Source organism: Amia ocellicauda, chromosome 10, assembly GCF_036373705.1.
Source record: "Amia ocellicauda isolate fAmiCal2 chromosome 10, fAmiCal2.hap1, whole genome shotgun sequence".
NCBI lineage: Eukaryota > Metazoa > Chordata > Actinopteri > Amiiformes > Amiidae > Amia > Amia ocellicauda.
The window spans coordinates 10,081,213-10,096,360 of NC_089859.1; the positions used below are offsets into that span (position 1 = coordinate 10,081,213).

The 15,148-nt window shown below is 38.2% G+C and overlaps 2 protein-coding genes across 4 annotated transcripts in view; one reads left to right on the plus strand and one right to left on the minus strand.

Moving 5' to 3' along the window:
• Positions 1–4,104: 4,104 nt before the first annotated feature.
• LOC136759851 (UAP56-interacting factor) lies at positions 4,105–10,583 on the minus strand. The gene is made up of 9 exons (XM_066714944.1): positions 10,165–10,583; positions 8,948–9,106; positions 7,592–7,722; positions 7,119–7,246; positions 6,125–6,215; positions 5,375–5,430; positions 5,209–5,283; positions 4,797–4,911; positions 4,105–4,330 (listed from the first exon to the last, which is right to left on the minus strand). The coding sequence occupies exons 1-9, from the start codon at positions 10,235–10,237 to the stop codon at positions 4,235–4,237; spliced, it is 924 nt and encodes a 307-aa protein (XP_066571041.1). The 5' UTR covers positions 10,238–10,583; the 3' UTR covers positions 4,105–4,234.
• A 1,983-nt stretch (positions 10,584–12,566) lies between these two features.
• Positions 12,567–15,148, plus strand: part of lrch2 (leucine-rich repeats and calponin homology (CH) domain containing 2) — a 57,311-nt gene continuing 54,729 nt past the window's right edge. For all 3 annotated transcript variants that reach the window (XM_066714945.1, XM_066714946.1, XM_066714947.1), the window contains exon 1: positions 12,567–12,809. In XM_066714945.1, coding sequence (XP_066571042.1) covers positions 12,575–12,809 — 235 coding nt within the window. In that variant the 5' untranslated portion in view covers positions 12,567–12,574. The remainder of the gene's footprint in view (positions 12,810–15,148) is intronic.

The window sequence follows — 15,148 nt, forward strand, 5'->3', positions numbered from 1 at the left end:
TGTCTCTCAGTAGCCAAGTCCCCCCTGGTTTGGGAGTGTAATTGCATGGATTTCTTTCAAATTACACCCCTCTTTGAGGATGACTTATTTTGACCTTGAGACTTTTGCCATTTAATGTTTGAATGTAATATTTCAATGGAACTGTATTTGTACATTTTTATTTGTTATCCTTCCAAAAGCTTCCCCCACTAACTAGCTGAATCATTGTTGTATTCCTGCCATTGACTGAGGCCCTGTATTCTTTCCCTAGATTTCAAACACACTTTGTTATTTTATGATCCAACCAGTAAAAGGCTTCCCGTCTATGACTTAAGACACTGTATAAAAGTGTTTTTAAATAATTGAGAGGGGTGGGGGCATGACACAGTAATTGCTGGTCTCACACACTTCTGTGTGCTGTTGAAACTGAAACTGTGCTGGAGAGGAGTAATGTTTGTTTGAGTGTGAGTACGGGAGAAGATTTACTTTTGGTTAACAGGACTTTTTTTATGGACTATGACAACGATTGTGGATTATGGACATTGTATGGTTGCTGTTCGTCTTTTGATTAGTTATAGAGAGGGATCTGTTTCAACATGTTTAGACTCAAAAAGTAGTTAGGTTTTTGGTTTTGGTTTTGTATGTCTTTTGTTTGCACTAGTGCACGGTATAATAAACCTGCACTTATTTTCCCACATTCCTGCCTTGTGTCCCCTTAAACATGCCTACGAGCACCAACAGTGCTGGATCAAACCCTACACTTTCACTATACACTCACCTGAAGGATTATTAGGAACACCATACTAATACTGTGTTTGACCCCCTTTCGCCTTCAGAACTGCCTTAATTCTACGTGGCATTGATTCAACAAGGTGCTGAAAGCATTCTTTAGAAATGTTGGCCCATATTGATAGGATAGCATCTTGTAGTTGATGGAGATTTGTGGGATGCACATCCAGGGCACTAAGCTCCCGTTCCACCACATCCCAAAGATGCTCTATTGGGTTGAGATCTGGTGACTGTGGGGGCCAGTTTAGTACAGTGAACTCATTGTCATGTTCAAGAAACCAATTTGAAATGATTCGACCTTTGTGACATGGTGCATTATCCTGCTGGAAGTAGCCATCAGAGGATGGGTACATGGTGGTCATAAAGGGATGGACATGGTCAGAAACAATGCTCAGGTAGGCCGTGGCATTTAAACGATGCCCAATTGGCACTAAGGGGCCTAAAGTGTGCCAAGAAAACATCCCCCACACCATTACACCACCACCACCAGCCTGCACAGTGGTAACAAGGCATGATGGATCCATGTTCTCATTCTGTTTACGCCAAATTCTGACTCTACCATCTGAATGTCTCAACAGAAATCGAGACTCATCAGACCAGGCAACATTTTTCCAGTCTTCAACTGTCCAATTTTGGTGAGCTTGTGCAAATTGTAGCCTCTTTTTCCTATTTGTAGTGGAGATGAGTGGTACCCGGTGGGGTCTTCTGCTGTTGTAGCCCATCCGCCTCAAGGTTGTACGTGTTGTGGCTTCACAAATGCTTTGCTGCATACCTCGGTTGTAACGAGTGGTTATTTCAGTCAAAGTTGCTCTTCTATCAGCTTGAATCAGTCGGCCCATTCTCCTCTGACCTCTAGCATCAACAAGGCATTTTCGCCCACAGGACTGCCGCATACTGGATGTTTTTCCCTTTTCACACCATTCTTTGTAAACCCCAGAAATGGTTGTGTGTGAAAATCCTTTAGGTGAGTGTGTATATATATATATATATATATATATATATATATATATACTGTATTTATAAACACACGAATGGTTGATGTCTTCTGTGAAAATGTGGGTAATTAAAAAGGAGGGGGTTTGCATTTCGTTTTCTCTAGCTCAACAAAGAATTAGTGCCAATAATTGCAACCACTGATCACAAACCCTCCTAGCAGTGAGAAGCAGGGACTGTGTGTCAGTCTGTAGTCCAATCAATATTTGTATTCCTTGAATAGCCCAACTGGTTCTCAGTGATGGATTCTACCAACTGATCTTATTGTCCTGTGATTCAGGAAAGTTCACATAACAGACTCTACCAGTTGCTTGCTGCGTGTCATATTTGTTCACCTCCTTGTCACTCACCCCTGACATTGATTGAAAACTGATTTTGCAGCATTCTGTTTTAATGTACAGTTCACCCCCAATTTCAATTAGTCACTTTGGGTGAAAGTGTCTGCTAAATGATGAATGTTTTGTTTCTTTAAAGTATTTTTGTTTCAGGGTTGGAAAACTTTGGTTTCCTTTCATTAAAAAAACAAAACAATAGGGATATGTGAGGAACCCCTCTCTTCAGATGACTAAGAGATCTCTTAGGATCTGTGACTGAAGGCATACTGGTTTAGTATGTGCTGTTTCATGCACAGGGAGATTGACAAGCAAGATAGACCATTAATTAAAGCCCAGTTTGTGTATTATGTGCATTTTAGCTCAAGTCTAAGAGAAAATCAATTAGATTGATACTGCATGATATTTGTAACTGTGCTAAATATACTTGGATAGTGTAATGCATGCAAAACTACAACCAAACCACATTTTCTACAAGAGGAATCTATTTTAGCAAAAAAAAAAAACACAGCAATCTCTCAATCTGCCAAGATTGCATTAAGCATCAAGCTCTGTAACGCAAGATGATGTTGTAGTGTCACAGCTGGGGGAGACCAGCTCTGTCCAAGACTGTATTTATTCATGGGCCAAGGCTCCATCAGACTGCACCAGAATGTGGCATCTGACCCAATATCCTGATTTTTAAAGTTGACTACGCCACCCTTGTTATATGATATTGAGTGTATGATTTAATCTTCCCATCTTCTAGATTGTAATTTAGTTTTTTTTCTCATCTCTTGGTATCCATTCAATAACTTCCTTTGTTTTATTCTTGCATATATATATAGGTCCAAGGTCAGGTGCACAAAAAGTGGGTTCGTTAGATGGAACAAGGTGGTACACAGGAAATCCAATACACCATTTCATTCACAATCGTTTCAGTTGCCAAAGCACTCCTTCACCCTCCTACACTTCCATGCACTGAGACAACAGAAGAACGGTCATTTTAGTCATGCAATTCCTTTAATTCCAAATGCTGAACTACAGTGTGTTAGTGTTTCTGTGTTCATGTGATCACAAAAATTAAGGGCTCATACATTTGCATGACTTGAAGTCACTATATAAAAGCTGATCTCTCTCTCTGAAACTGTCAAACTTTGCTTTATCTACCTGCATGAACAATCCTAATAAGGGTTTTAAAAGTTAAATGACCATGCGTTTCAACGGTTACATAAAATATATGAAAGCGGCCAAGCTTAGAATGGAGGGCCATGAGAGAGAGAGATAAGGTCTGAAACATGCAAGTTAAACTGGAAACTGTTAAAGTCTGTGCATTTCAGATTGGAAACAATTTACTGGAAGCCTTTATACAATCTATAACATTATATTTAAGTTTGACTTTGCAAGGTGTTCTGAAATATGTGTGCAGAACAGCACTACAGCACTTAAGATTGGACAGGTATCCAGTCCCACACCAGATATATACAGGATGCTGAATAGGAATTATTGTGGGTAAGCACAGCTGACATTAAAGGGGAACAATATGGGTTATCCTGTGTGCCCCCCTGCTGGTATGTGTACCTTCATCTGTCCACCCTGGCTCCATAGTAAGTGACCATGACAGCCTTCCTTCCTTTTCCCCTGTGTGTGCGAGTGTGGTTTGATTAGTGTGCAGCCCACAGTAAGAGCTGTATAAGTGCAGTTCCTGTTTATTGCACAGTGTGGTGTGTTCCTTCCTCTGAGAACCCCCAGTTTCAACCTGTTACAATATTATGTTAGTCTTTTGTAAAGTGTATTTTGTGATAACTGTAAGTCATCCCGGGTAAAAGTGCCTGCTCTGATCAAATTGATAGCATTGTTGAGCTATTTCTGTGCGTAATCTTAAGGTGTAACACCTGTAATGCCATTAGCGCCTTACCCTAATAATAAAGGCAACATTGTGTGAGGTTTTTTTCTTGTCATACTGTTCTCGCAAAATGAAGCAGATTTTCCAATCCCCCTCCCCATTTGACTTTAGCTATACATATACATGTGTAGTAAAGACAATTTTTATTTAAGGATATAGAGAAAAAAACCGAATGTCACAGAGATAAATGAAACCGAGTTTGGAGTCATCCTCTTTTGGTGTTGGAAGGTGGCCACAAAGAAAGCGCCCGGCCCAGTCACTGCAGCATCACTGTCCGTCTCCCTCTTCGTGCCCCCCCCGAGCTACCTCTGATCTTCAGACACGTGAAGCGTTCATCCAGAGTGACTCTCGTCTTCAACAAAGAAACGTTGGTCCAAAAGTCAAGGCATTTATTATCTATTATGGTTGTGTGTGCAACTAACATGCAAAATTACAGGCCCTTTTGATTTCGTGATGCATATTATGTTGATTTATCTGCCTTTTTAACAGATTGCTGGATGATGAGATTCATGAATTTAAATTTATCTACAACTAACGGCTTCCTCATGTAATATTTTGTGTGATGACGATACACAAGGAAAACAAGGTAATCAAGTCTGGATTTTTGTGTTATTTACACAAATATTCATTTTGAGAAGAGGCAGACTGAAGATAGCTAACACTCAATTCAGTACCAATCAGCACAAAATAGAATTTAGCCAAGAGGATAACTGCTTATGATAATGGGAATAGATGAATGGCATGAAATAAATAACAGATGCATGTTATTTGGATCCAATTAATTAAAATATGTCTGTTCAGCTGCAGAACTAGGTTACCTGGTTGGCTATGGCTTTAAAGTTGTATCTCAGAGGGATTCCTTTTGGCTTAGGGGGCGAGACATGTACACCTTCTGTGGATCCTTCTGGCAAAGCTGGCCGCTTAACCCTAAAACTGGGAGATTCAGAATGTGTGAAACATTTCTATAAAATATACATCATTTAAACTCAAGGCTTATAGTAACCTCAAAATACTTACCCCTTCGAAACATTAAGATATTTGTTACTTGGACTATGCAAGCATTAGATTGGCACTCATTGATAACTCCCCTTGACTTCTGTTTCTGCATATAAAGCATTGTCCCCCCTCATCCACTTTTATTAAATAATTATATTCTTGCTTACGATCTTCATAATACTTTGCTTCCCTTCTTTAATGATGGGGAAAAGTATGAAATGTGTTCTTACTGACCCTGTTTCAGGAGCTGCCTTTGAGTTAGGGACAGAGACCGTTAAGATGGAACCAGGTGATGGAATTTGTCTCCAGCTTTAGTGTTGAAGGTAAAAACAAAATCATTAAATAGGGCATGTATAGAATTCTATAATCATTACAAAAAGTCTCAACTCTCTTCTCTTACCTTCTAGTTTTCTGATATTTCTCCACTATGTTCCCATTGTTTCTTCGAGTATTAAACTAAGAAGTTAAAAGCAGAACAATTGTTTTTATCACAGTTCATTTCTGTTACTAATCTGAATAAAGTACAGAAAGTAAAGTTGCACTGAATTTCTATGTGAAATCCGAGAGGAAACACAGTTATCAGGCTCTCAAAGAAAGCACCGACTTTTCAACAACTTGTACTACTACAACTATACATGCAAGCAACATTTTTCACTTTGATAAAGAATAATCATTATATTCAGTAAAATTATATTCTACAGAACAAGAACATGTATATATGTGTGTGTACAAGTGTGTATGTGTGTGTGCTAAACATGTGCCTTGTAGTATAAGGATTCTTATCATTTGCAATTTCAGCTATGGGAATAATATGCCTAAATAAAATAATAGTTTACATTTTACAGAAAAAATCTAGTATGTAGAACATATACAGCAAGCTTAAGTCCCTTAGGGGATCTGGGTTATTGGTTAAATAAAATTGTGTTCAAAGCCCGACAGAATCAAAAGCTGTAACTTCCTTAGATTTCAAACAGGGCCTTCGGCAACTGCACAGCTACGTTACATAGCAGCTACTATAATTGCATGCGTGATGAAATGAAATAAAGCTATTTTTGTAGCTATTTTGTTGACCCCCCAGCATCAACACATTTTGGTCTATTATTATCCCATTGTAGTGAGGCATAAAAGTGAGAATCTCTAGACTACACACCCTTCTGTTGATGCTGATTTGACTTTGCCTCCCCTGCATCTGCTGGTGTTGTATTTGTTCTAGACTTTGTCCCCTGTTTTCCTGTGAGGTCCTGGTATAACAGAAAAAAGAATAAGCACAATTACATAATACATACAATAATTAAATAGGCTGATTATTACTGCTCCCTGAGGAACAACAATGCTTAAAACTGGTTAAGCCTTGCCATTTTTAACCTTCTACATTCATTGCTTTGAAAGCTCTGTCTATTTCCTAATGACTGGTAGAGCACATACAATAGTTAATATGACTTAAGGCTAAGTCATTACTGTTAAGCAGGGGTTCCCAATCTCTGGTGATAGAGGGCCAATTTCCGGAGGCTGCATGGAATGGGGGGCCGCAGTAGAAAATGAACCACTGATGAAAACAAAATATGTCCCAATCCATACATTTTTATTAACTTTAATTGTCGTTTCATTATTTTCCCCCAAATTACATGTGCAATTTGTAACAGAAAATGTTCAGAAACTGTAATAATATAGTAAAGGTTCAGAAAGGGGTGGTTTAAGGTTGGCTTTGAGGGGTTGCACCAAACATCCTCGAGGGTTGCATTTGGCCCCTGGCCCGCAATTTGGGAATCCCTGCTGTTAAGAGTCAGGGCAGTTACGTTCCATCTACAAAAGCGGTTAGTAGGTCGAAATATTGCATCTTAATTGAATGTAATGCTTCATTTATGTATCACTTATTTGTTAATGTATTGGATAGTATTAATATTTACCATCAGTTGTCAGGATATTCCTGGAATATGTGCTGAGTTTCTTTTATAGAGGAGAAGAGCCTTTTCTTTCAATAGACTTGCCACACATTTGTTGGGCCCTGCTAGTTTCACAAATTAAGACACAGATGTTTGACCATAAAATTACATATAGATCTAATTCAGAGAACTTATCCAACCAGTAATCAAGACTGAAAGCAATTAAGATGTGTGGATACATACGCACACTTTCAGATTTACCTTCTTGACGTAGTTGAAGGACCTCTGAAAGGTTGCCAGAACTTCTTCCTGAACTGTGGTTGGGTTTTGAGTTGCCTAAACTGCTCACCCAATCTATTGGTTGGAACAACACCTCCCACTTGTTTTCCCTAGGAATAACAAAATATACCACAAAATATATTAAATGTTTGCCTTTAAATGCGAGAGACATGAGAACAGAAGTTGTGACACATAATCTGAGCCTGTCAGCATCCAAGCTGTCACACTCAGTCAGAGGTATCTTTAGGGATCTGTTTTGTTTTGGTATCTTAAAACCAAATCCCCTTCATGATGTCTCAAAGTCTGCTCTCTGAAGGCAGGATACAACAGGTATTTCAAGATCCTTTCTAGTTCATTGCAATAAATAATTAAGCAATTAACAATTCAGTATGGAACAAAAACAAGAAGCACTGTGCATCCTTTACATACCAGACAACCTTGCGCTTATAGCGTACCTTAGCACTCCAGGCTTTGCGGTTTAGGGGGCTCACTCCTTTAGTGGCTAAAGTGGTCTTTCTCAAATTATAAGGCATTCTCCTGTTGAACTCATGCAAGTCTTGACCCATGAACCTTAGTCGGTAGGGTGCTACCAATAAAGCAGAAAACAACTCTCAGTTCTAATATACCAGGACTGCAGTAAAACATATTTTTTTCCCAAAATATTACAGGTTAACGTTTTTCTTTTCAGGATTTTTGTAGAGGCCTGGACCAAATCAAAGCTCAGACTCTACCACTCATTCCACATCAACAACACAATTCTTGATGTTGGGTTTGCACTAAGCAGAAGTAAAATAAATAAAAAGACTAGTATATAAAAATATAAAGCGGACATCCATTATTGAAATTAAGATCTTCCATTGGTGAGTGAGTCTAAATTTGAAGTTGCTCCAATCCTTAGTCATGGTAATGATTTGGACATCACTGAATTTTTTTTTTTTTAATTTGAGTTTGAGCAGATTATCAAAATGATCAAATAAGTGTTACATTTTGGTCTGAACTAGCATTAGGGTTAGAGTTTTAATATAGGATACTAATAAAGGAAGGATAGGTCTTACCATTACATTTAAGTTGTTTGCATTGGGGTCAGATGGAAATGTAGTTTTGTGTACGACTGGGGTCTGTTGTTGAAGGTAATGTGTTTGGTATCTTAACTGTCATTACAACTCAGCCTTCAGACCAAAGACAGGCTGCTAGAAAACTAATCACTTTACCACCTTCATTTCAAAATGTAAACCTTTGTAATACTAAATCTAAACTTAAACATCATCCGTCACCTACTTTAACACTACTAGATCTTAAATCGACTAACAATAAACTGAAATGTACTGTTTCTTACTAAGCCATGTCAACTATTGTTGGACTAAGAAAAATCAAACTTTATACAAATAGACGTCTAAATTGAAAAGGAACCCTAAATCCTAGTTTTTAACATTTATGTTGATTTAAGCAAATTTAAGACATTTACAAGGATAAAGAAAAAACAAAAAGCCAACTCATGCACATTCTGATTCATATCTAGTATGCTGTGAGGCTGTGGCCAAGTTGTGAGCTTTGGACTCTACATCTCACAGAACATCCTGCTTCTCCCTGCATTTCCTTTGTACCCAATGAACCCAAAAGGATTGTCCTTACTAGGTGTCTACACAGTGGACTCACTTTTCACCCAGGAGAATTACATTCCTCCCCAGCCTACATCAGATTCTGAGCAGATGTGACAATCCCTGTGAGGCCATTTTCCAAGTTTCAATCATTACATTGTTCATTTGACAGGTCATGCAATGGTACAGGTGGGTCACCAAGTGGAATCGTACCTGACTGCAGGTAATATGCCCCTCTTCTGAACGGGGCCCACTGTTGTCTGTTTATTTTCCCAGCTAGTCTGTTTCTGTTAGCAATCTCCTTTTTTTTGTCCTTGAACGTTTTTTCTTGAGTGAATTTCTGTTCCTTTCTGTTGAGCTTGATAATATCATCTAAAGAAAGATTGACCAGAAAAAGGACAATTAATGTTATGAATAAGATACTGTTCCAGCAGTGATGGACTCCACTTGAAAACACTGTCGTAAAAAGCATCTGCCATTTCCAAAGGGTCAGTGGACCATCATCAGCTTTCAGATCGACCTCACCCAAATGCAGGGGAGTTGTTAACTAAGCTACAGTACTGTGCAAAAGTTTTAGGCAGGTGTGAAAAAATGCTGTAAAGTAAGAATGCTTTCAAAAATAGACATGTTAATAGATTATATTTATCAATTAACTAAATGCAAAGTGAGTGAACTGAAGAAAAATCTTCATCAAATCCATCAATTCTTCTTGGTACACTTAACATTTAAAGTAAATTAGTTAATCATTTCCCTATTGATGATAAGTGAGTTATATATATTTTTTAAATATATAATTCTATATAAAATATAAAATTCACAACATTAGAAAAATATTTCAAACATGTATTAGATGGAATTGTTTATAGATAAAAGGAAATACATTAGTGTAGTAAATATGATAAAGATCTGTAGTTTACAACGGAGTGCTTCTAGTTTTGTCTAATTGCATGCTAACAAACGGAATGCAACCTATTCGAAAGGACTGAATTCAGCAAAAGATCTTAATGAATCTTATTTTAGAAGAGATTTCACTGAGCAATAATTAGAGTTATTAATTACACACAACCTTGTCCCAAACACGATAGGTGCAAATACATAGTCCCTCGTCTATGAAATTACGTACATAATACAATAAACCTGCTTCTGGACAGAAACCAATGTTGTATTTTTATTTTAAGAGGTTTTAATATTCATAAGCATGCATAGCACAATACAGTGTCTGCAGACTGCTTCTATGGGCTTCCAAACTGACGCACACATCCTCACTGCGTTAATCCATATTTAGTCCTGAAATCTCTTGCGGAGGAGGAGCCCTCAAAAGCCCTGAGTATTCAAACTAAATACTTGTGAAAATGTAACAACAACAACAAACAACAACAACAACAAAATCTATATTAACATTTCAAAGACTTCTATTCAAGAACACCTACCAAGTGACATATCAATCTTCTCTGAGCTGCCTTCTACCTCCATGGGCGCTGGATCTGCTATGCTGTCTCCCATTCTTGTTTCTTGTCGTTTTTTTAAAGGATGTATCAGTTGAGAGAATCCAAACTTTTCAAGGGTTTTCAACTTGTACAGAATCGGCTGTGCACCGAGGAGGACACACGTTGTTTTTTGATCTTGGAGAGCCTATGTCTCTTCTACCGTCATTCACTTCAAAATGTTCTTTGACGCATTTAACAGATAAGTAGGGGGGTATTACAGAGGTATGGAAATCGTTACTTGAATGTTATTCTATTCATAATAATTACTTACAACTTATTAATAGTTAATTAAGAACAGATTATTTTTCTCTTACTGTTATTATTCTCCTAGTATTTTCACACAGCTGCTTAGTTTGACGGATGTGCCGTCAGACCCACATAGAAAAATGATATTGGACGGGATGCGTAACACTGCTTAAAATAGCTCTAACAACCGAACCCCTCACACTGTTTTTAATTTAAAGGAGCCATGATGAACTTGTAAATTACAAGTAGATCTCAATACGTATCAGTTAATACACTAATTAAATCACCCTCTCTCCCATTACATTTTAAAGATTCGTTAATATATATATATATATATATATATATATATATATATATATATATATATATATATATGTGTGTGTGTGTGTGTGTGTGTGTGTCGCTGGTATTTTTATTTTGGATCTTTTAAATGTCCATCATCTCAACAACACTTTTCTTGAGCAAACCAAGACAGATGGGAGACAGATGGGTGGAGACCATCTTGAGAGAAGGTGGTTTTATTGGTATTTCCTCTATCAGATTGTTACTTCATACTTTTAAGATGGCTAGTATGAAGTTCACAGAGCAGAAACACCAAGGCTTTTTTCAAGTGTGACGGGATTTGACAGCTTCTGCCTGTTATATAAAGGTTGCAATGAGATCAAAGGACACTTTTTTCCAAATGTCTCTTGTCCATTGTTCATCTATCTCTCTCCTCCCTCTGTGAATCTGTGAGTTTCAATCCCCCAGCTTGCTCAGGCCTACCATATTATACCTGTCTGAGGCAGTGCTTGGACTAAATACAATCCTAGATACTGCTCAAGCAGGACATTGGAACGGGATGAAGGATCTGCGAAAGCAGTAATACAGTTATATGCCTTATGCATTGTAACAATGTGGGAATGAGTTCTGCATATAATTAATGAAAACTCATAACAAGATAACTAATTTAAGGACATACTGCAGGGTCTCTAATGAAACTTGCTCTGTTCTTCTTGACTGCTCTGCTCTTCCTCTCAGTGACCTAAGCTTGTCTAAGTCTTTGCAGAACAAATGTATCTTGTTCTCAAACAGCTAAATAAGATGTCAAAAAACAAAAACAGAGTTATACTATTAACACAGCTGGCAAATAGTATAAACCCTTGGGTGCACCTTTTTCATACTGTCTAAGTAGTGGGATAGACAGATACACATAGAAATATATAATTAGACAGATAAATAGAAGGACATGGTTTTGTTAATCTCGCAACTCATACTAAGAATCATTCATAAGAAATGAATGACTTTCCTGTATATGTATAAGACTTTAAGCAGGATTTGAGGGGAGCAGAACTATGGTTCCCCTTGTTTTTTTTGGGGGGAGGAGGGATACATTCCTGCTTTCCTTTTTCATGCTGGCTAACACCAACAAATGGAGACCCTTAGGGCAACATTTGCTCCGAGTGAATGAATCAAACCATTCTACAGAAGGAATATATTTCTGGTTGCATGATGTCAGAAGAAGCAATCCATATCCTGCTGCTATTAATGTATAAATCGGGCCTGAAGACATACTGTGCCCTCCTCTCGTTTGTAAACTTTCTCATGTATGTTCTTATGTTCTATGTAAAATGGAGCCTTGAAATGCAATGAGACCTATCACACAGATATGTATTTCATACACACACACACACACACACATTTTTAAAATATAGGGTGATACTCTGGATATGCAGAGCACTAAATATCTCCTTACTACCATTAATAGGTGTTCATTCACCTGAAAAAGAAATAATATTATCAAATTAAACAGTACAGGATCAACCACAGGTCACACATCTGATTTTAATATGCACTATAACAACAGCAGTGGTATTTGTAATCTCATTATCGTGCAACTTTTGTTTTAGTGTGGCAGCTATGCATACTTTCAACATTAAAATCCATTTAATGCATAACGGCAAGAGTTTGATAAGGCTTGTACCTGTGACCGGGGGTTTTACACAGAGCCTCCCCTCCTGGGCTCTGCAATCACCAACCCGTCCCCTCTCTTTTGCATGCTCCCTGTCGTGCGCATGGGCGGGGAGGCCTCTCTGTTATTATTGTCAGTGTCACTTCTCTATTGAAAATGGCGGCGAGTCAGGGAGGCGGAGGAGCGGTAACGGCTTTGCAAAGCCACCACTACCCCAATGGACCTCACTGGGGCCCGGGGATACTCCACCATCAGCACCACCTGCACACGGCCAGGAGCTTGGACCGGGCCCTGGACGATGCGGTGTGCTCGGGGATGTTAAATCTTAGCGGGAGAAAGCTGAGAGATTTCCCGGGACTGAGCTACGACCTGACCGATACCACACAGGCAGGTGGGTCTCAGATACTGCTGGAGCTGCCCTGGATCTGGGCTCTGATCAGCATTTTTTATTTCACCCTGACTGGAGCTGATGCAATTTAAACTATTTGGCTATAAATGTCTATATCTATAGCCTACCTGTCAATATCTGTATAGTTCATTATATGGGGTCCGTTATTTGTATGCATGCATGTAGCTATCCATTGTACATTGTATCCACACAGTACAATACAGTGTAGCTCTGGCACAGTGGTTTACTTGATTTTCCTCCTGTTTCATATTGTGTGTGTGTGTGTGTGTGTGTGTATACACGTATAATTACATATAACAATTGCTTATTTTGCAAATATTGCATAATTTATCTGTGTTTTGTCTGCCTTGTGAAAGTGAATTTATGAATGAATATTTAGGCTTCTAGCATTTAATAGTAAAATTAGTCTGCGTTAAATTGAATGCACTCTGGATAACACTTTCCATTCAGATTGAGAAAAACGATTAATTCATAAATGATTGGGGGGGATGGACTGATCATGGTACCCCCCCCCCCCCCCCCCCCATTTTACGCTGCTGAGCGATGTGCAACACTGCTTTCATGGCATCTTTCTCGGATGTGTTTTACAATATTAGACAAAAGATGTAGCCTAGTCCCTCAAGGCGTCATGTGTTTAGCTAGTTGATGTGAGTGTTTGTTTCATTTTCTGTATGCTGTTTTTTGCATTGATAGAAAAGCACAGACGCCTTCATTCAGTTCCCTATTTTTCTCCTCATGACCAAATCGAAATCGAGGATGCAATGTGTCCAAATCAAATATGATTGTTGTCATTCTTGTGAATATATATGATGTAAAATCAGTACTGTCATTTGCAAAGGTTTTGTCGGTTGACATTTTTGTCGTTGTGTTTTTTTCTCTGTCAATTAGCTGGTTCAGGACAACAATAGCAGGAGTAGTTCTCGGACAGCTTGATCCTGGCGATGGTGGTTGTTGTAAATCGTTTTATTCACGTGGTGCATCGTCCCATAATATCAAATTGCCGAATATGATCAGTTAAACGTTTAATGTATTAACTTTGTAGTATCCACATGCTATGAAATACGAAACTGGTTCAGCAGCAGAAACAACATGATTTTCTGCCCCAGTCCGTCCAATGCATGCCATACACCCGCAGTCCAACGTAATGGTGCTTTTGCTTTCTTACTGCTGCTGAAGGATGCTGCACTGGAATCTGTCATTTAGAAATGTATTATTTTTTAAATGTATCATATTGTCTTTTTATTTTGTCATGCATGTTAATGAACTGATAACTATGCCTATAATAATCTTTAGCATGCAATAATGTAGGTTCATATTGTTTCCTTTTTTTGCAACAATTGATCATTGCATTTACTTCACAATCTTTTTGGGTGGCCAACATTGAATAGTGTAACACTATGTATGACCTTGCTCACACAATGTATATTGGTTGATGTAGACATATCATAACAAATGCCTTTTGGCATGGATTATGGACAAGATGCACCTTGAGTATCTTTGTGTTCAGAGTTGCACTGTATGTAAACTGGCCATGCTTAGGGTTTATTCTTTAAAAATAATCATATTTGTTTGCAGCATACTCTTCTTATCTTTTAATGAAATGCAACTATATCTAACAAAAAGTCTGTGACAAAGTGTGCACTTGATTACAGCATTAACGTCTCCTTTCAGAAACCCAGATTAACATTAGTTTTGGACTACCCAATATTTGGAAGGGCGGTCTAAGATTAATGCTATTCGGGGCCTGTGAAACCAGCAATCTCTGTTTTGGGGTTTCCTTGAGGATTAGGTTTTTTTGTCTCACTAAAGGGCATGTGATTATATCTCAAACAAAATTAACCAAAAACAAACCGTGAAACATATCCCTGTTCTACTCATTGTATACTAGCCCACATGGGGAAGTGCTAGCATGAGATCCTGAATCAGCTCAACATGGACAGTGAGACAGAAGTCAGTTAACGGTGGATTTTAAAGCAACAGTGTCAGAGATATCTCAATGCGATTGACAAGGGTATGTCAAATGTAGTGCCTATAGGATACTTTAAAACAGCTGATTGAGACCTAGAAAGGGTTAAAATAAATATTCAGCAGTTAGTGAATAAGCAGCTTAAGGAAGAGTTGGAATTAAATAAATCAGTCTGCTGGCCCAAAGAACTAGACGTGGACCCTTGCAATATATGACTGTTTCATTGTTTTACACACTTTTTGATGGAGTAATTTCTAAAATAGGTGCAATAAATTAGTTTATTACTTAGTTTGTGCATCCTACTTGAGTTGGACACACACATTGAATGAGGTGGATTTTATTATAATTCGCCAGG